At 32.3% G+C, this 23,417-nt stretch overlaps 1 protein-coding gene across 1 annotated transcript; it reads left to right on the top strand.

The window, feature by feature from the left end:
* The first annotated feature begins 5,144 nt into the window (after window positions 1-5,144).
* On the top strand, window positions 5,145-7,366 carry LOC145005623 (adenine nucleotide transporter BT1, chloroplastic/mitochondrial-like). Its single transcript, XM_078964738.1, has 4 exons — window positions 5,145-5,351; window positions 5,551-6,180; window positions 6,338-6,499; window positions 6,728-7,366. The coding sequence occupies exons 2-4, from the start codon at window positions 5,611-5,613 to the stop codon at window positions 7,199-7,201; spliced, it is 1,206 nt and encodes a 401-aa protein (XP_078820864.1). The 5' UTR covers window positions 5,145-5,351; window positions 5,551-5,610; the 3' UTR covers window positions 7,202-7,366.
* Window positions 7,367-23,417: the final 16,051 nt, after the last annotated feature.

The following is a 23,417-nucleotide window of genomic DNA, read 5'->3' as shown; positions in this document are numbered from 1 at the left end:
ATCGAATAACCTACAAAAAAGGTTAGTAATAAACGCAGTGGCTGAGGCTCGAGTTGGACGCAATTCCCTTAAATAGATTTGTCGTCTGTTCCCATGGTACAACAACCAAAACAGTGTGTACTGATGGATATGGCTACTTACCTGAAAGAATCACCAGAAATAGTTGTATAGAAAAGGAGGAAGAAGATGAGTATTCTCATTTGTATCGAATGAGGCAGTATAGGTATATTTTTATACTAGTTTATGTAACAACAAGAAATTAATTCAATGCTATAATGACTTAATCTTGAATGACCATTTAAATATTGAATGATAATTTAATTATTCTTAAGGTATGTAATATGTCCATTAACAATACTGTAAATCATATTTAGAATTATTTAATTCTAAATAAAATATGTGTAAAATCTACAACAAAAAATAAAATAAATAATATTTAATAAACGATAATTGATAACATTTTGTTATTCTTATTCGAAGTTTATGGTTAATTTAGTTCTCATGATATAACTAATGGATAATGACTTAAAATGGTAACATATTTTTCAGTTTGTACACATTTAGTCATACATGTTTTTTTGTCCACATTTTCCCATTGAACTTGTTCAACTGTTCAAATAACATCCTTATGACTTGCTATCGGAGGTTAAACCGGTTTCCGACATATTTGCCACCTCCGGCGACACTTCGGTCATCTTCTCCGGTGAGTCTCCAACCATAAATCTAAAATAATTTAATTTTTTTGATCAACAACACACACAATATTTCATCTCCAAACCAGAAATCTAAACCAAACATGAACTCAAGAACATTAATCGAAAAATCTGATGAAGAACATGAAGAAAAACCCATAAATCAAAGTTGTGTTCTTGAACAAAAATGGAAAATCGAAGTTAATGAAGAACATGAACTTCAGTGTCTTCATATCGTGATTCAGCTTGAAGATCAAACACCTTACACTTAAATATCATTTTTTTAGAGAGAAATAATGTTAAATGTTCTTGAGTTTGAATGGAAGAAGTATCAGATGAACACATACACAATGATCTTCAAGGTTTGTAGATCTTCATCGTCTTCATCTTCTTCCTAAATCCGATGTTCGATCATCTTCTTCTTTCCAGAAACAATTTCCAAGCATATAGAAGAAATCGATTTTATATGAGTTGGTTCAAAGCATAATGTATCGACGAACTTGTACATTGTGCTGCATTGTTTGTACTTTGTTGACTTCCAAGAACAAAGAAGATGAACATGATGAACAAAAGATCTGAAACAACACTCTGGCGATTTTTGAGTTTGAAAACCCTAATTCGAGTTCATCTTCAAGCTCATCAGACCTTCAAGAACCCAAACAAAAATGATTTATGTCGGTTTTTAGATCTGATGAAGAACAAGAACACAAATATGATGAAGATCATGAACACAAACCCAAAAGTCATCTTCATCTGTTCAATAACATACAAATACTCATGATTCTGATTTCTTATACGAACTTGATTTCAGATTCGAGTTCAGTGTGTTCTTGAACAAAAATGGAAACATGATTTTCGAGCTTCAAACTTTTCACATGAACACTTCTAGATTCGAGTTCTGAACAATGTGTTCTCTAACAAAAATGGAAACTTGATTTCAAACTATAAATCAAAAACATAACTTCACTTGAATATCTTTTGATTTCTGGGAAGAACATGAACAGACACACACATCGATGAACTCGTTTTTTTGTGTTCTATTTGTTCTTGAAGATGGTCAGATTTGGGTTGAAAGTGGTTGAAGGATTTATGGTTTATGATTTTTGGGTCGAAGGGTTTAAAGGGATGAACATGATTGTATATGTGTTTCCTGATCTAAAAAACCCACATATACACACCGATTGAAGTGTTGAAGAATTTTTGTTCAGATCTACCAAACACACACACTCACACACACAAATCTAAAAACATTTTTGATGAACTCATTTTTCAGATCTAGTTGTTCTTGAAGATGTTCAATATGGGTTGAAGAATTTCTTGAGGAAAACACATGAATCTAGGTGCTTTTTGTTTATGTCTGTGTTTTTTGGTGTTTTTGGTTAGAGACTCGCCGGAAAAGATGACCGGAGTCTCACCGGAGCTCACAAGAACGTAGGAAACCGATTTAACCTCCGATAGCAAGTCATAAGGATGTTATTTGAACAGTTGAACAAGTTCAATGAGAAAATGTGAACAAAAAAAACATCAGTGATTAAATGTGTGCAAACTGAAAAATATGTTACCCTTTTAAGTCATTATCCCTGTAACTAATCTATATTTATACATAACATTATGATTTGAATGTTAAAAAACCCTTGTATTCATATAATAATGTGGTTTTTAAATGAGAAAAAAATTTATTTATACAATTTTAAATGAAAAATGGTCAGAACAAAATTGAAAAAAATGATGTTCGATTTAAAACAAAAAAATAGAATGTTAAAATTGAGAAAAAAAAATTAGTGTAAAAATCGAAAAAAGTAAAAACTTTGTGTCTATTGTGAGAAAAAAAAAATCGATTTTGACACGTCAGCATATTATGTCAGCATGTCACATCATTAAGTAGTCAGAATTGTAACAAATTAGAAAACACAATTTTAAATCCGAGATGAAAAAAACATAGTGTCAACAGTCAAATTGAAATTTTGATATAAACTTGATATCTTTTATTATATTTACCCTTAAAATTGACTAAATTTTATGAACCGTCTTACAAAATTTTAGATAAAAAATTTTAGATAAAAGGAGCAGGTAAGTAACTTTAAGACAATAAAGAGGAAAATAAATAGACAAAGGAAACAAATAAGTAACTTCAACTTAAAAAAAAATGGTAAACAACATCCTACCCACGTAGAACTTGTCACAATGCCCTTACGTAGGATAAATCATATAGCTATAGCTATTTTTTAATATGTAACCTCAACTCAAATCTTTTTTTATAAAATTTCATACATCAACCAGTGTGTTTTACCATCATATGGACAAATAACTTCATGTTAGATAATCACACAGAAATACGGATTTTGCAATCTAAAAATTACAATCTCACAATTGAAGGGCCTTTTTGGACATTTGACCAGCAATCCAAAAGGGCAAAACTTTTACTAAACCATGGTCCACAAGCTTCCCCTATCATCTCATTAAGTGAACTTTTGATGGGCATTGTAGATATAAGATTCAATCACAAATGGTGTGGATAATGAAGTATTTTCGTGGCCCTCATCAAATAGTTTTATACTTTGGCAAAAACGTTAATAAACACACTTTGTTTTTATCCATTTTGTGTGGCGCCAAAAGGTCTTTTAAATTGCGGATAAATCTTTGATTTTTTTTTTTTTTTTTTTTTTTTTTTTTTTTTTTTTTTTTAATTTCAAAAATTGTTTGAAATTTTGAATATGAGATTCGAATTGTAAAATTGTTTAAACATGTCAATATCAAAATAGATATTTCACATAGTTTATTCAAACCAACATTAAATCTTAATACGAGTTATATGCAATCAATTTTCAAAATTGGTCATATATATATATATATATATATATATATATATATATATATATATATATATTAGATATCACTATAAAATATGCAAGTTATATAACTAATACACATCATTAAAATCTTCATAAAGTTACTGAGCAATACAAGTTGGAAAATCAAAGAGTAATTGTTACAGTCCTTGTTGTAAATCTAATTTTTAAAGAAGCTTCTACAAAAAGTGTCGTATTTTAGTATTGTAACATTTTAAATATTATTTTATATTTTACATATTTGTCCATTAATTACACAATACGTATAAGGTAATATATTATATGCACATTGAATATTGTTTTATTTATATATGGAAGGTGTAGATAATATATTTTGCAAATATTTACTTTTTCGCTTTATTTAGTTATAGGAATTTTTAGCCAAAATAATTACAAATTTCTCAAGAATCAAAATTAGTTTATGAAACTTGAAAAATATAAATATCTAAATGTGTTTTTAGTGTTGGCCCGGCTTCAAGAGTAACTTTCAAACTTGTAGAACGCAATTTATAGAGAAATTAAATTGCTTCCTACTTTTTATGCCTATAAATATTCTTACTCAATAAAATTATGACAAGTGTTATCATTTAATATTTTTTTAACTAACTCATTAAGGTTATATTAAGAATATATCAAATATAATTAAATTGAATGATGATTTATCATAATTTTAATGAGTAAGAATAATTGTAGGCATGAAAGGTATGAGGTAATTTAATTTCTCCAATTTATATGGTGATTTTAAAGGATTTTCTTAATCTTTTAATAAGTGCAAAAATCTTATTCATACATTTATAGACATGATGTGGTTTGGGATGTTCTCTTTGATGCTTGTCGGCGTGCTGGTATATCTGTGATGAAAGAAGTGTCAATGAACTTTTTGACGGACCCGCAGGATGGCAGGTCCACACTTAGACCGGCTGACATTTTGGTCTTTGGATGGATAGGATGGAAGCATGCGTGCGTGGATCTTACTGGTGTATCTCCTCTCGTTGGTTTGGGGAGCGGAGGTTTCGCAGCTGGGCATGCCGCTTTGAAAGCCGCTGCGTGCAAAGTGGTAAAGCACGACAATGCATGTAGAGAAAATCAACATGTGTTTGTTCCTTTTGCATTCGATACATTTGGTTTTCTCGCACCAGAGGCGGTGGAGCTCCTTAACAGAGTCCAACGGGTCATGCATTCTCATGTCATATCTCCTAGATCCACAAATGTTGTTTTTAAAAGAATAGGTTTTGCCATCCAAAAAGGGCTAGCGGCGCAGTTTGTTGTCCGTTTGCATTCAATCGATATGTATTGAATTCAATTTCGGAATTATTATGTTTTATAAACAAACTAAAAAAATTAAAATTTTATTAGAAAAAAAATTGATCACTAAATAAATATAATTTTTTTTTTTTTTTTGCATATTATAAATTAACATGTTGTAGGTTTTACAAATAAAAATAATTATATTTTCAACAAACAAATACATATTATAAATTTAAAAATAAGTTAAAAAATAATGAGAATAAAATAAAAAATAAGTTCTATGTATTAACATTAAATTTATATATATATATTTTTCAAAAGATTACAACAATATTAAAAGGTGGTTTTGATTTCGCCCCAAATCAGGTCATTTCATAAACACTGTAAATCTTCCAAATTCCCACAACCAAACGGCCAAACCCACCTCCATTTTCTCTCTCTAACACTTCACTGAAGATTTTAGAGAGAGAAACACACAGACACACACCCAGAAAGAGATGAACGAGTGACTGAAGCAGCAAAGAAGGCGATCGATTTCTATCGTCATCAAAGAACTCACCTGGTACAATTTCCCTTTTCATCAAAGATCCTATTTTTCGTCATCGTTTTTATCGCCAAATTGGGTTCTTCTGATTCCTAACCTTTTACTGATTTTCATGCGTCCAACTCGATATCACATTGGTTTAAGAGTAAAACTGTAAAACCTAAATCCCATTTGCGTCAATTAACGATATCTGATTGTGTAAATTTAATCCATGCAGAAAAAAAGTTGTTTGATTTCAGTTTCTCGTAAGCGTTGGTAATTTATTAACTTTATTCAAATGGATACACGAAGATTACTTGAGAACAAAGGAGAAGGATTATTCCCAAATTCCGGAATTGGATTTCTTTGGTGTCCCCGAGATGATAATAACTTTTCACAATCTGGAGCGTTATTCGCAAGCGTAGGACAGATGGGTAATGGGGGTTTCAGTGGGGTTTCCCCTAATTCGAAAAACTCCAACAATAATGGCGGAGTGAAGCTTTCATATTCATCCAAATTCGTTTCAACACCGGAGTCAAATTTTCGTGCTGTTGGGGCACCAGAGATCGAGGTAGGGGAAGAGTGGGTAGGGGGGTTGAAGAACAAGAAGAAGAAAAGCGGATTGAAATTAAAAATCAAAATTGGGAATCCATCTTTAAGGAGATTGATCAGTGGAGCAATTGCAGGAGCAATATCACGAACTTCTGTTGCTCCTTTGGAAACTATAAGAACTCATTTAATGGTAGGGAGTTGTGGGCATTCTACTGTTGAGGTTTTTCAGGATATTATGAAAACAGAAGGCTGGAAAGGACTTTTCAGGGGTAATTTGGTCAATGTCATCCGCGTTGCCCCTAGCAAGGCAATTGAGGTATTAAATTCTACATTTCTACAAAAATAAATGGATCCATGCATACATATTTTTCAATGACTTTTTGCTTCCACCTTTTCGTGTCATTGTTATCTGATCCATATCGAACACGATACAATCTGTTCTGTCATATCTTAGACAGTTAGTGTTTTTGTAGTTATTTGCTTACGATACGGTGAAGAAAAATTTAGCTCCTAAACCGGGAGAAAAAGAAAAACTTCGTGTACCGGAATCACTGATTGCGGGGGCGGTTGCCGGAATCAGCTCTACCGTATGCACATACCCTCTTGAGCTACTCAAAACCCGTCTCACAGTACAGGTACAATTGACACCTTATCGTTTTCAATGATTTAGAATTTTCTATTTCTTATATATTTTTTAGCATGTTTACTTTTAAAATAGTTATTTGTTGACAATCTTTTTTCCCAGCACGAGAAAAAAGATTGTCAACAAATAACCATTTTAACTATTGTGGATAAAAGCCGATTATCTTTTGTCCACAATAGTTAAACGTCCTCTGTGGTTTTAACTTTTAAAAGTCCCACAGAGAGGCGTATACAAAAACATTGTCGATGCGTTCCTCAAAATCGTTCAAACCGAGGGGCCCGCGGAGCTCTACCGCGGGCTCACCCCAAGCCTAATCGGCGTCATCCCATACGCCGCGACAAACTATTTCGCATACGACACGTTACGAAAAGCGTACAAAAAGCTCACAAAAGAAGAACAAATCAGCAACATTGCAACTTTGTTAATCGGGTCAGCGGCGGGCGCGATATCGAGTAGCGCGACTTTCCCGCTTGAAGTGGCACGGAAACATATGCAAGCGGGTGCGATTAATGGGAGGGTTTATGATAACATGTTGCATGCTTTGCTAACGATTTTTGAGAAAGAAGGGATTAAGGGGTTGTATAGGGGTTTAGGGCCGAGTTGTGTGAAGATTGTTCCTGCTGCGGGGATTTCGTTTATGTGTTATGAAGCTTGCAAGAAGATTCTTGTGGAAAAGGAAGAGGAGGAAGCATGAAAGTTGAGATTTTTGTTTTTGTAATTTTGAATAAAGGGTTTTGAAGTATGGATTAGGGTTTTGGGTTTTGATTCATGTCTTTGAATGGTAGTTTTTGGTGTAGGGGTTTTTGCATAAATTTTGGATGATTAGGGTTTATGTTAATTTATTATCGATTTTTGGGAATTGATCTTTGTTTGGTTGCAAGTTTTGGCATGTTATGTAGGTGCAAACGTAAAATGAATCAAGTGGATGGGCGATTAACATGAAATTGCTCAATTTTTGCGTAATGCTTTGTGTTTTTTTTTTTTTTTTTTTTTTTTTTTTTTTTTTTGGGTGAATATCCAAATAAGATAAGTAGGGATGAGTATCGATTTAACGAAGAACCAGAATCGGTTTAGTGGTAAATGGAAGCGGATTGAACACTCCGGTTCTGGTTTTTTCTGGCTCAGTCCGATTCTAACTAGGTCAAATGCTCTTCCATAAGTAACTAACTAAAGTAAGGATGATCTTGGGTTGTATTCTTCTTTGGGAAAGAGTAGTTCAATTATTTGATAAAATTATTATTAACAATTTTATTATGGTGATCAAGAATTTTAATAATATTATTCTTTAGTTAATTAATATGTAATAAAAACCATAGAATTAAGGATTACCTGCATTGGGCCATTCCAATCTATTCATATAATAATAAGGGATAATAATATTATCATCTTTATTAATTTTTTTATAACTAACAACCTATAATAAAAATAAGATTAATGTCAATTTAGCCCTACAAATTCTTTTCATTTGTTTTAAAATGTCCTTTCATGTTTATTTTATTTTATTTTTAATTTTTTATTTATTTTAGGTTTATGGACTTGATGTGATTTTTGTGAGGTTTAAATGGTCTTTTTTGAAGGGTGTTTGAGATTGCTTTTAAAAGGATAGTCAAAAAAATATTATCCAAAATCTTTTAAACAACTTTTAACTTTTACATCTTAAAAGAACTTTAAAAAAAAAAAAAAATTAGGCTTAAAATGTAATCCCAAACACCCACTAATAAAAGTGGTTGACTTTTTCTTTCCCCCTTTATCCCGACTCATATTTGCTGACTCATATTTGCTTCTTTTTCTAAATCTCGCCTAGATATGGCATCTTTGAAAGTGAAAGACCTTGGCAAGCTCGTGAATGGATTTTTCTTGTTCGCCAAGGAGGCCATGAGACGGACCATGTCATTATCGATAAGCCAGACTTGTAATCCTTAATCCGTCGAGCCATCTTTTTAGCCACCGGCGTATTCGATCTCACTAAAGGCAAGGTTCGCTATTTCGTGATTACCGATACCAAAACCATTGAGTTTTGTATGCCGGAGAGAGAGAGAGAGAGAGAGAGAGAGAGAGAGAGAGAGAGAGAGAGAGAGAGAGAGACGTGAATATATAGTTTCTTGTTTTCTTTCTCTGTTTATGTTTTTCGGCGAGGTGTTTGCTCTAGATTTGAAATCCATCACAGCACGATCTCTTTGGTGATTGTTTCGTTTTCGTGAGGCTGATTCTCTCTAATATGTAAGGTGATTGAAGGGCGGAAACAAAGGCGGAGATGTGCGAAATTAACGATGGTGGATTATATGGAGATAATGAAATCAAAACAATCATCGTAACAATCTCTTATCTAGGTTTTTGGGACGAATTTGGCATTTAATAAAAATGATGGGATATGTATTCTTGAATCACAAGAGAGTGAATGACATTGCAGTGTTGTTTACAGAAGCGGACCAATAGAGTGTTCCGATGGGCCCGGTGTAACTGATTGATTTTTCTTGTAATATATATATATATATATATATATATATATATATATATATATATATATATATATATATATATATATATATATATATATATATATATAATGTGTATTTAAAAAAACCACTACATTATAATAATGTGGGTTCAAATCCCACAATGATATTCTTTTTATTTTACAGGGAAAGAAGCATCGAATCCATCATAAGGTGTATATGTAATAACTTGTGGTTTATATTAAAAAGATAAGACAAAAATGCAAAAATGGTATGTGGTATACATTAAACTGCAAAAATGGTATGTGGTATACATATTTTTTGGGTTTTGGTTCATATCACAATTTTTTTTTTGGGTAGGTGGTTATTTTGATCTGTTCTTTTATGATTTTGGTTCCTCGGAAAACTGAAAAGATAAAAATATCATTCTAATACATTTTTTGCATTGTTTTCTATTTAATTTAAAGTTTTATTAAGGGATAATGACTTGATAGGGTAAGATATTTTTTGAAATGTACACATTTAGTCCTTATTTTTTTTCTTGTAAAATAAACCCTTATACTTTATTAATATGTACACATTAGGTCATTTTCACCGGATTCTACAGGTTTTGCTGTATGGAAGCACAAGTGACACTAAATATCAATTAATTAGCTTAGTCACCGGAGGTGGGTGATCCTCCAGCAACAAGAAAAGGGTGGCGACCCTTCTCTTTCTCGTCTCTCTTCATTCTGGTCGAACAACAACCAAACACCATTTACCTGTTGTGTTTCTCCAATCTGTCTCTCTTTGCCTCCATCTTTGAGATATGTTGCCAGGGGCTACCGCCTCTTGGACCCTGCCAGGGACTGCCGCCCCTTGGACCCTGCTCCCAGGGGCGCTGCCCCCGGACCCCCGTCGGTTTAGGGGCTTCGCCCCTAAATAGCAGTATACTTTCAACAAAGACAATATTAAACAAATGTGCACTCCACACCATACCGATTTGTTCAATAATTATCAAAGTGACATTGATCAACAAATTAACTCCATTACACTTAAATAACATTAGTAATATAAAATCACCAACACCCTTCAATATGATCTTATGCTAACTTTGCACTAACTTGGATGCAAATCCATAAAAAAAAACATCCATTTGAAGAGCCCTTTTATGGTTTTCTGTTTTCGTCTTAGGATTAAGTGCAATAATCTTTACCCATTTATTAAATCTAGAATCAATAAAGACAAAAGTTAATAGTGCAATAATCCAACTCCAAGATGGCCGAAAATCTCTTTTTGGATGCTCTACGTTTCATTTGTGGTTGTGAATCGTTTAGTTTTTCATTAATGCTGCTTTCAAACCAAGTATTTTCTAAATTTTTTAAACTTTTTTTTATTACAAATTTCTAGGGTTTTTTTTTTTTTTTTTTTTTTTTTTTTTTTTTTTTTTTAATTACATTTTCATATAACCCTTTCTTAACTTTCTATTACAATATTTTTAAAATGTTTTATAGATTTTGTATAACTTTTTTTTATTATATTTTTTATTGCTTTTTAAAATACTTTTGTTAAATACAAGTTTAGAACGTTGTATTAAAATAAATTAGAACGTTTATAAACTTCTAATTAAAAAGTATAATTTTAAAGCATTTAAATTATTATTTTTTTATTTTTTTATTTTCTACATAATATTTTCTTTTTATTTTTTTAAAAGACCATACATACTTATTGGTACATATTTAATTTTAATTTTATATATTATTTACTTTAAAATTATTGCATATTCTTAAAATAAAAGAAAAAAAAATATAAGAGGTTGTATGAAATATTTCACAAAAATTAAATATATTTGCTAGTTAAAAATATAAGTTTAGAATTGATCAATGTTTAATTAATATTTATGATAGTAAGTTTTTGCTAAAAGTAAATTAGTAGAAAATTGATTTGTCAAATTAAAAGGCTATAAATGGGATTCAATAATTATCGATGTTTTTTAAAAATAACGTTATAATACAAATGAATATAAAAATATAAGATCTCTATATTAAAAGTGGGAATATTGACTTAGCAGGATAATTATCTTTTTATTTTGTTCACATTTTATCAATTTATGTTTTTTTTATACATTTGACCATCAAACTCATGATAAGTCATTTTCCCGTTACATTTTGAGAGTGATAAAGTTTCTAATCTAATTTCTGATTTGTAAAAAGTATTTCAATGTTTGTAGTTCAAGTGTTTTTATTCTTGATTTTTCGAGTTGATAATCTAGTCTAGTTTTCAATTTTGATTCTTTTAGGTTCAATTAGCTTTTGTAGTGAACCGAAGTCCTGTCACATACATACACACCTTTATAATTTAGGAGTGACTTGCTTTAAACATATGTTTTCATATGTTTTATATCAAACTGTTACCTTTTGCTGATTTCTTGATCTTAGTATCATGTTTTGAAGATTTTGTCACCGAGAGTAGAAAAAGGAAGTAGAGTTGTCTCAAATTGTTAAGGACAGCACATCCAATGGCCACCATCAACCACCTCTCACAACTCCTTTTTTTTCACTCTATCCTACTAGGTTCACGCCAAACTTGATGTCTCCGACAACCATGATCTCTTAGCGGAATCAACAAAAATTTCAACAGATCAAACAAAAAACATAAATTCTCTTTCAAATAATCTCCAAGTTTCAGTCTTAATACCAACTTCATCACAAAAAAAACATATAAATAAGGATATGAAAGTGAACCGTGATTTTTTTGTTGTCAAACTAACATATCCCTCACAAAGTAAACTACCATCTCCACAACCAAATGAACACATATGTAAGCATCTAAAGTGTACCTTGGGTATTTTGTTGTAGCCATTCCAAACTTTGTGTTTAGGTTTATAATGACGACTATCATATTGTCATATATGACCATGATAAAAAAAAAAATAATAAAAAAAAGATGAATCTCAACTGTCGATCCTAAGTAAATGGATTAAGCTGTAGAAATTAGCATTTACAGAGAGGAAGATGCACTTAGGGCACTCATAGCCATCAGAAAAGGTATATGTGGACAAACATATATAAGGGGTATACAAGAAAGAAAAATCAAAACACTTTCCATCAAAATGATTGGAAAACTTCCTAAAGAGGCCACATACCTATTCAGGTTTATTAGAGAAACACTCCAGGTCAAAATGAAAATTCTAACCAACGGCTAATCCGTCACCTCAATCTTCTCCCATAACTAGCTAGCCATGTTGGCAAACCAACATGCAATTACTTAGTTTACAAGTTCGTGAAAAATGGTAGATTTGAAGACATACTATGTAAGGATGAAAAAGGTATGCGTAAGCTCGAGTGGCTCACAAGGCACAAGATCGCCTACAGTGTCGCATCTAGGCTTGAGTATCTCCAACTTGCCACAACCACCCTATAATCCATAATGACCTAAAACCTGCTAACATAATCCTTGATGACGACATGGAAGGTCGAGTTATCAATTTTAGGCTTGAAAAACCTAAACCACTGTTTGTGACTATGACCCAACCCACAAGTAAATATTGGATTGGAACGTACGAAAAATGCGACATATTCAGTTTCGGTGTATTGCTCAAAACTTTGCTCACTAGAAAGCTTACTTTGCTCACTAGAAAGCTTCTAGATGACTTTTACGTTTAGGAAAAGTCGTAGATGATGATTGGATGGATGACATATCGATTCCAATAATATGGAACTACTAGAATTCGATTTGATCAATTTAGATAAAAGGTATGAGAAACAAATGGGCCATATTTGGAAGATTAGTTGTAAATGTATACATGAAAATCCAGTAAAGAGTTCTGGTGTTAGGAAATTTAAGATTGGTCTGGTTGCGATCAAATACTCCTAATTGAGTTTCGTAAAATATGTATTATGTGAATTTTGTGTTATCTTCTGAAGTCAAAATAAAACTAAAATTACCTATTTCCCCACTATCGTCTATAGTATATAATATAAAGGTCAACGGTGGAGAAATAAGTAATTTTAGGTTTATTTTGACTTCAAAAGAGAAACACTAAATTCACATAATGCATATTTTATAAGTCTGAATTAGGAGTATTTGATCACAGCTAGATCAGTCTTACATTTTTTAATATCAGGCCACTTTGCAGGATTTTCATGTATACAGTCAAAAACGATCTCCTAACCACGGCCCATTTGTTTCTCGTACCTTTTATCTAAATTGTTCAAATTGAATTCTAGTAGTTCCATATTGTTGGAATCCATCTAACTCTTCATCCATCCATCCATCATCATTTATGACTTTTCCTGAAAATACATGTCATCTGGAAGCTTCCCATTCAGCAGAGTTCGGGTAATACATCGAAACTGAATATGTCGCATTTTGCATAACTTCCAACCCAATATCTAGTAGTCTAATATGTCACATTCACAAAATAATGGTCTAGGTTTTGCATGCCTCTAATTGTTCAAGCCTCCATGTCACTATTAAGGAGTATGTTAGAGGGTTTTAGGTCACTATGGATTATAGGCTACTTGTGGTAGGTTTGGAGATACTCCAGCCCAGATGCGACACCGTAGACGATCTTGTGCCTTGTCAGCCTATCGAGCTTACACATACCTTTTTCAACCTGACATAAGATGTTTTGTAAGCTACCATTTTGCATGAACTCATAAACTAAGTCATAGCATTTTGGTCCGCCGAAATGGGCTAGTAACGAGAGAAGATTGTGGTGGTGGATTAGCTGCTCGTTAGAATTTCCATTTGGTCCTGGAGTGTTACTCTAACCAACTTGACTAGTGATGTGACCTCTTTGTGAGGATATGTGATCATTTTAATGGCAAGTGTTTTGGTTTTTCCTTCCTGTATATCCATTTTGTATATGTGTCCAAGTATGCCTTTTCCGATGAATGCTAGTCCCCTAACTGCATTTTTTTTTTTCTTAAAAATGCTAAATCCTCCGGCTTGATCCACTTACTAAAGATGGATAGTCAAAATTCATCTTTTCTATTTTTATCATGGTCAAATAGGATAGTATGATAGTTGTCATTATAAACTTGACCACAAAGGTCGGAACTACCACAACAAAATACTCAAAGTACACTTGAAAGGTTTTCTTTATGTGTTTATTTGGTGATGGAGATGGTAGTTTATTTCTTCATGGAGATGGTACTGGTATAACAAAAATATCATGGTTCACTTTCCCGTCCTTCTTCTTATGATTATTTGGTGATGGATATAGTATTGGGGCTGAAACTTGGAGATTATTTGAACAAGAATTTATGTGTTTTGTTTGATTTGTTGATTCTGCTAAGGGAGCATGATTGTCGAAGACAACAAGTTTGACGTGAACCCACAAGGATAAACTGGAAAAAGGAACAACGAGAGTTGGTCGATGGTGGCCATTAGCGATGTTTTCCTTAACAATTTGAGATAACGCCAAATGGTTGTACATCCTTTTGCTACTTTCCCTTACAAAATCTTCAAAACATGATACTAAGATCAAGAAATTGGCCACCGCTAACATTTTGATATATAACATATTAAAACTGAGTTGTTGCTAAATTATAAAAGGGTGCATGTGTGTGACAGTCCTTACACTACAAGAAAAAGAAAAAGGGGTATCAAAGACTGACATAATCAGTCACTGATGGTCAATAATCAGTCTCTAGTGATAATCAAGGACTGATTTAGATAATCCCTAGCTAATCCCTGAGATATAGTCTTAGATAATTGGTTTTTTATGCATTTGCGACTGAAAATCAGTCCCTAATGCATCAAATTATCAAAAACAGAAAATCAATCTTTAATACTATCTCATTCAGTCGCTAACGTGTTTTCTTTAAAAGCATGATTTTATGTCATATCAGTACCCGATACTATCTTTTCGGGACTGAATATCCGTCCATGATACTACGTCATTAAGTCACTAATATGTTTGATTTAAATCTGTCTTTTTGTCACATTAGTCCCCGATACAAACTTTTAAGGACCGAATACTATCATGTCCGGTCTCTAATGTCTTTCTTTCAAGGTCCCTTTTATATAATATCAGTCTTTGTCACTATCATTTCAGGACTAAATATTTGTCTTTGATACTCTTGTTTAGTCCTTAATACGATTTTTCACTAAGTATCAGACCAATGTCATTTTGTCTTTAAGTTGAACCGACTAAAACTAGTTCATTTTAGTCCGTAATATGTGCTTAGTAGAACTAATATTTAACCATTGATACAAACTTTTAGTAATAACAAGTAGTTGCAAATGATACAATTTAAGACCTCAATTTAAATCCCCAACTAACTAACATAGTTACTAAAATATGTAATCAAATTATTCTAAATACATTAGTTGAATCCGTAATAAAAAAAAAATAAACCGATAATTTAGATATCATAAAATCCAAACTTTAAACAATAAACCAAAAGACTAACTAACGAGTCTATAACTAAACCATATATGGGAAAAAAATCAGTTTTAATGAAAGATCATGCCTACGACTTTTCCTCTGATATATATTTTATGTCATCGTGCATAGAATCTCCATCTTTATCAACTGGGCATAATATATTATGAAAAACTAGGAATTAAAGATCCATAATCTACAGATATTTCATTAATTCTTTACTCCATGAACAATTTTAGTAGAAACCATTCTCTTTTTCATCGTCCACATAGTCCAACACTTCGCTAAATGTCCATGGATCAAGAAAATATCAAAATAAGTAACTAAAAACATTACAAAAACTATCCATTATCAATTAATTCTCAAAAGATACTTACATTCTCCAATTTTCTCGTGAATATTATATGTAACTTACAGAAAAACAAACAAAAAAGAGGAATTGGATCAAATAGGGTTGGAAGTAGTATAATATAATAAATGAAACAATGAAAGTACATTGCTATTTTTGGATTAAAATGAAACTAATGGGAGTATCTAGGTTAGAACTTTATAGCACTTTGCATGAAACCCAATGGTAATTTGGGTATTTGGTTCACCAATATTTGAAGACAATAACAATGTCCATACAATATAAGTACATTATTGAATGAAAATTATCCCAAAGTTATAATGCTTCCCAAGTGGATAAAATAGATCGATATAATACAGTTATGTAAAAAGTAACAAAAAGCTTACAGTATTGTTGTGTATATCCCACTATAATCTTGCCCATTTTTGTACAACTCAGTAATATGAAATACAAAATCATCAAACACTAATATTAACAAAATAAAAGAAAAAGAATATATATGAATAAAATTAATCAAATTAACTCATACAAATACCAAATATTTGTATAAAAAGCAGAATTTTATACACCTGAACAGGAATAGAGGAAATAAATGAGTTCCAACTAGATATTTGCTCAGGGTAACATATATACAAGTGTAAAATAAATAAATAATGTGTTAAATGATGTTTAATTCAACCAGAGAGAGAGAGAGAGAGAGAGAGAGAGAGAGAGAGAGAGAGAGAGAGAGAGAGAGAGAGAGAGAGAGAGAGAGAGAGAGAGCTGTTAGGACTCAAGAAGAATGAGTCGGCTAGGTTGATTTAGATCTAAGGTTAAGAGTAGTGAACAACTAGTGGTTGAAGCCTTGAAGGTGGTGTCAGCAATATGTTCTGGTGGGTATCTAGAGATAGGGTAAGGAATATTAGAGTGATAAAGAAGGATACATACAGGTGGTTGTTACATAGTTCTAAATTGAGAAGTAAGGAGCAGAGGAGGAGAGTGTCGAAACTCGGAAACAAGATCAAGAATGGGTATGAACACTTAATGTCTTCTATTTGGCTAGAGAAAGGCTAGGTTTTGAAAAAAAAAAAATACTAGAGACTGGGTGGTGTTGCGCTGATTAACTGGTAGAAATTGAGAAACCCATTGTTAACGAGACTGAGAAAGTGTTTGAGGTAATACCTAGGGGATGGATTCGACCGGGATAGTTAAACATGGGTCGTGCTATAAGTACCCATTAACTAATTTTATCTCCTCCAACATAAATCTAATCAACCTTTTACGTTTGATTTGACATCATTTTTTTCTTTTTCCTTTTGTTTCCTTTTTTTTGTTGTTTTTTCATTTATTATTATTATTATTATTATTATTATTATTATTATTATTATTATAAATTTCGATAACCATATAAAATTCGGACAACATTATAAATTCGGACGACATTATAAAATTTGAACGATTATATAAAATTAAACACAAGTAAAGTTTGTTTTCAATTCGCATAACGCACCACACAAATGTAATAACGAACCAATTAATATATATGTGATAAATAAAGACAAACTTTGCTTTTGTTCCGTTTTATATTGTCGTTTGAATTTTATCATCTAGTGATTTATTTTTTTTGTTCGTCAAAAAAATATGTATAAAAAAAACTTTTTACCTTCCTACAAAAAAAAATTTCTTACCGGATATATATATATATATATATATATATATATATATATATATATATATATATATATATATATATATATATATATATATATATATATATATATATATATATATATAGGTTTAGGTTCTATGGAAAACAAAAAACCTTAAAAATCATAAAAATGCATAAAAAAATACTTAGAGATCACAAGACTTTTTTTTAATTTTTTTTTATAAAAAATCGCAGCTTTTTATAAAAATTAGCTGAAAAAAATAATATATATATATATATATATATATATATATATATATATATATATATATATATATATATATATATATATATATATATATATATATATGTTCAGGTTTATTTGAGACCATTCTAATTTTGTGAGACCGTGAGACCATATCTAAAAATAATTTTAAAATGCAAAATAAATGAAAAAATAAAAATATTCTTTTTTTAAATATTATTTTCGGAACATGAATTAACCAAAAAAAAAAAAATAAATAAAAAAAATCTCGTTTTTTTTTTTTTTTGAAAAATACGTGTAATATTCTAAATAGAATATTACACTGACAAATTCTAAAAAATAAGTTTAAAATGCAAATTAAATGAAAAAATCTAAAAATTCTTTTTTTAAATATTATTTTCGGAACTTGAATTAACTAAAAAAAATAAAAAAAAATTCTATTTTTTTTGAAAAGTACGTGAAACATTATAAATAGAATATTACACTGTACATATTCTAAAAATAATTTTAAAATGCAAAATAAATGGAAAAATCAAAAAATTCTTTTTTTAAATATTATTTTCGGAACTTGAATTAACTAAAAAAAATTTAAAAAAATTAAAAAAAAAAATAAAAAAATGCGTCTCACAGTCTCACTAAATTAGGCCGTCTCACATGAACCTAACCCTATATATATTTGTAAAAAAAAGTTTTTTTTTTCAAATTTTTTTCATCGATTTTCTTTAAAAATCTGCGATTTTTTCTTAAAAAATGTCAAAAAAAAAGTTTTGTGATCTCTAGGTATTTTTTTTATGCATTTTAATGATTTTTAAGGTTTTTTTGTTTTCCAAATAACTATTAAGGTGTTTTTTTATCCGAGCTCGGTATTAATGAAGAAAGAGGTTGTACATGTTTACCGAATGACAACAAGGACTGATCATCCACGTCGTTCGAGCAAAACCGCTGCAAGAACACAACCATAGGCTTCAAAGGCTCATAACCTTTCCCTTAAAACATGTCAGTGAAGAAAAAGGAACCATAGCTCTTGACCATAACTAGTAAAGGCTTTAAAGGATCATAACTTTTCCCTCAAAATATATAACATCTAAGTACCTAGGCCTCGAGGTGACGACCTCGACCCAACTTAAGCAATCAAGGTCAGAGTGTAAACCTACCTAATCTAGGACATATAGCGAAGTCTCGGAATGGTAAACAAAAAAATTGGTGGTAAAGCATAGGTTTATGAATCTTAAATGGAACCAACCCCAGACCCCGAGCGCAATATCTGGAAGCAAGAATAAAGGACCTCAAACAAGCATAAGCCCCAACAATAAAGACTGAGCAATCCTAATAAAATAGTTGAAACCTTGGGGAAGCAGATACTCCAGTAACAGACATAAAACCACTGGAGACCAAGGTGAGCAAGCTTTAAGAAAAGTCAAGTGCCATGATAACTATTAGGGCTAGCATCCTTGCAATATTTAGGATCCTCAAATATCCAGGATCCTCTGCTACGTCAAGATCCCAGCTAATTACTGCTATTATTTTTATTAATATTTATAACGGTCATATTTTGTCTATAACTAACACGTGTGCAGAAGTAGTCAAGGGAAGACCAATTCTCAACGAAGAATCATATCAACTATGCTAAAGACCCGAAATACTTGGTCAAATAACGTTCATGAAGCTGGTCATAGAGGATCCCAGAAATATTGGACATTTTGTTGGCTAGTTTAGATTATAAATTGAAACTTGTAATCGGCACACGACACACTGTTCTTTAGTCTAAGATTACTTTATGAAATTCTTTAATCATTCTTACTAAGAACTCACTGTAATCTTTATTTTAGATCAATAAAATCATCAAGGCAGGTGATCATTGTCACCTCCCAATGTTTTATGCAGAAGATCCTAGCAAGGATTAAGGGTTTTCATTGTAAACCATTGTGTCACTTTCTTTTAACATTTGTTATTATACAATCTGAATATCACAACCTCTCATTCAATTTGGTTGATTAATTGTGTAATTTTTGACCAAAACAATTTTGCACCCACCGTGGGGTCATGGTGTTCAAAATCCTCGAAATAAAAAAATCATGTCTACACAACCGATCCTCTCTTCGTCCTCCGCGCCTTCCATTCCAACCAAAAACCTACCACCTTTTTGTTGTATTAGATGTCTAAGCCCATAACTATTATTGGTATGTACTAGAACCAAGAGTAGCATGGTTCATTTAGGTTACACTTCACCGGAACAATTTATATGGATAGTTTTTTGAGAATAGTATGTTTATGATTTATATTAATATATTATAAGTTCTAATATATTAATATGGAATCATATTATTTAATTAGTATTGATCAAGAATTAATTTAGAATTAATTTGGTGATCAAAATGAACTAATTAAATATGGACTCTTATATCTATATAGTGTGGGCTAATGTTTATTTGGAATGGGCTAGGTTTCCATGGAAAGTCCATGGATAGCCCATGAAACTTTAACCCATGGATCTTATGGAAATGAAAGGTCATGGGTATTAGGGTTTACATGAATGTAACCCTAATCCACCACACTATATAAAGAGATCCTTGGCACATGAAATGGCACTAGTGTGTGAGTAAACAAGAGTGGGCCAATTTCTAGTGTGCTTACTATTCTCTCCAGTTTTCCAATGTGTTTTTGGTGATTTGTGATTCCACTTGAGGCTTCCACACTATTGGGGCTAAGCTCTTAAAGTTCAAGATTTCAAGCTACATCAAAAGGTATGTCATCTAACTAGGCTTTGTAGTATAGTTGCTTCATATTATGCTAGTTATGATTAAAACCTTGGAATATGAAATGTTTGCATGTATAATGTGACATCCCCAATTTCACGGACAGAAAAGACCGATTTGTTTATGCTTTGTTTTATAAATCAGAGTGATCGTTTAAAGAAAACGGTTGCAGAATTTGTTCCCAAAACAAAATATGATAAAATTTATCAAAACGTTTCTCAAAGAGAATGTATTTTCATTAAATAATAAAACCTCAGGATGTCATGTTCCGATACAGATAGGGGTGTAAGTGAGCCGAGCTACTCGTGAACTACTCGGGATCGACTCGTTAAAAGCTCGACTCAAGATCGAATTAAACGAGCCCGAGCCGAGCTCGAGCCTAGATATGAGGCTCGTTTACTAAACGAGCTCGAGCCGAGCTTCAATTAATGGGGCTCGCGAGCCTAAACGAGCTTAAAAGAGCCTCTCTCTCTCTCTCTATATATATATATATATATATATATATATATATATATATATATATATATATATATATATATATATATAGAGAGAGAGAGAGAGAGAGAGAGAGAGAGAGATAGAGGCTCGTTTAGGCTCGATTAAGCTCGCGAGCCCACTAAATTTTTCATGAGCCGAGCTCGAGCTTCATTTTAAGGCTCGAATCGAGCTCGAGCTTCCTCAAATTAAACGAGCCGAGCTCGAGCTTGCTCAGGCTCGGGCTCGGCTCGGCTCGTTTACACCCCTAGATACAGACCATAAGCATAAACAATATAAAATAGACCTTACAACAATTATTTATAACTACTGATCTATAATCCAAAATCTTTCATAAAGTCCACCAACTTATAATCTTGTGCCATTACCTGTAATGCAAAGAAAACTGAGTGGGTCAGGCTTGGGAGCCTGGTGAGCATATAGGGTTTTTAACCCACAATAATACATTTATTATATTCAATTATCAAACAATCAACCCAATTACCCATCCCCATTATCTTCTTTATTTCTTAAGGTTTTACCCTAAGAATCAACTATCCTTTATTCATTCGTCCCTAAGGATTTACCTAAGGAATCGGCACGAAGTCCATTGCTGCCAAAGCTTATCTATCATGTACTAAGTCCATAGTTATCATCAAGCGCTAACTCCATACTCACCAAGGTTCACTTAACAGTAGGCGCTAACTCCATAGTCACCAAGGTTTATACAATAGGCACGAAGTCAGATCGTCACCAAGGTTTACTCGATAGGCACTAAGTCGCATAGTCGCCAGGGTTTACTTAATAGGCACGAAGTCACATCGTTACCAAGGTTTACTCGATAGGCACTAAGTCGCATAGTCGCCAAGGTTTACTTAATAGGCACGAAGTCACATCGTCACCAAGGTTTACTCGATAGGCACTAAGTCCATAGTCACCAAGGTTTATCTAACGGTAGGCGTTACTCCTTAGTCACTAACTATCCCATCTACCCTTGTTCTACCCAACATTTTTGTAGATATAAATACTTACACAGTTTAAATCATTTAACACTTGTATAAAACATCAATTCCATGCCCATTTCAAATAGACAAATAATATATAAGACATAGCACATATTTCATAGCTAATACTTTATATTTATGTGTTAGAAAAAGTAGTTATATACTTACACGTATAAACAACAGTATATATACACATAACATGTATTTTATAAAATACTTCATATCTATGTGTAAGATGAAAGTGACTATACACTCACTTGATCAGAAGATGATTAGATAGCACTACGGCTCTAAGAGTAGATATTCTTCGGTGAAACCGGGATCACTTCACACACCTAGTTTCTCACGGGCAGGGCTTCGGCTCGGAAACTCTTTTCTTCCCGGGATCTTCGGGCTTCGGGACTTGCTTCGGGTCTCGGGGTTGATACCAGGGCTTCGTGGGTACTTCTTTGCACGTAAATCGATGTAATATGGGAGAGAGATGAGAGAATGAGCAACCAAACTCGGTTGGCCCTTCAAACCTATTTATAGGGCAAAACTGGACCTTTCCACGCCGTGGAACCTTTTGCCACGTAGTGGGCTTGATTGTCACTGCATGCGTCATCCCAAGTTGCATCTGGGGGACTCCCGGAGGTGTCAGGAGACTTGCCATGTCATGGCACTGCTTTGCACGTCGTGGTCTCTGACAGTTTTGGGGTTTCGCGCCCCGAACTTCGTTTTCGACGTTCTTTATATCGACGCAAAGGTGAGATTACGCTCTACAACTCTCATTTAGACTCCATTGGCTAATTTTGACTTTATTTGTAATATATTATAAATATATTACTTATATGTTATCTTTAGTAGGCCGGTACAGGAAAACTACGTTCGAAATTCATAACTCCTTCATTTGAACTCCGTTTTCGTCCGTCTTTCCGTCGTTGCACTACTATCGATGAGATCTTCAATTCTCATTTAGATCACTAAGGATAGATATCTATCTACCTTAAATTCACTATTTACGTCGCGATAGGTCGCACTGGGTCGTGTCGGTTCTGTCACGAAACTTCGACAGATCATAACTTCTTCGTTATAACACGGATTTTGGCATTCTTTATATGCACGGAAACCTTGTGACATATAATACAACTTGGTTAAGATTAATCCTTCTGAATAATCTTCCTTCAAAAAGTCATTTTTTATGCTTATTGTCTCTAAATTGACTAGCCCTAATCTACGGGCGTTACATATAATAGAGAAACATAGATCCAAGGTTTATAGGGTTGCATGTACTCCATAGGAGTGTTAGAATGCTCAAAACCCATTAGTGGTATCAGAGACTAGGCTTGTTTTCAATTATACTTGATGCTATTTGCAAGAAAATTCATTTTTTTTGGAATATGTCAGTTCACTACGAGGTGGTAAAATTTACCACGAGGTGGTGACTGTTCAATGATTTTTTTTTTTTTTTTAGTTTTTTGGCCTGTTTTTTATTAAAATCATTACCACAATGTGTTTTTGTTCATAAAACTTGATTTTGATGTTATGGTAATGTTTATTCTCATCCAAATAAATGATAATTGTCAAATTTTCAAGACTTGTTTGAGTTTATGTGATTAGCTAAATT

Source organism: Lactuca saligna, chromosome 7, assembly GCF_052625555.1.
Source record: "Lactuca saligna cultivar CGN05327 chromosome 7, ASM5262555v1, whole genome shotgun sequence".
Classification (NCBI taxonomy): Eukaryota; Viridiplantae; Streptophyta; class Magnoliopsida; order Asterales; family Asteraceae; genus Lactuca; species Lactuca saligna.
Note: the sequence above shows the minus strand (reverse complement) of the source record. Positions and strands in the feature narration are given on the sequence as shown.

Bases quoted from the DNA above. Each gene is read 5' to 3' on its own strand.
- LOC145005623 (XM_078964738.1), top strand. From the start codon at position 5,611: ATGGATACACGAAGATTACTTGAGAACAAAGGAGAAGGATTATTCCCA. The intron at 6,181-6,337 runs GTATTAAATTCT...GTGTTTTTGTAG, and splicing joins CCCCTAGCAAGGCAATTGAG to TTATTTGCTTACGATACGGT. The intron at 6,500-6,727 runs GTACAATTGACA...AAAGTCCCACAG, and splicing joins AAACCCGTCTCACAGTACAG to AGAGGCGTATACAAAAACAT.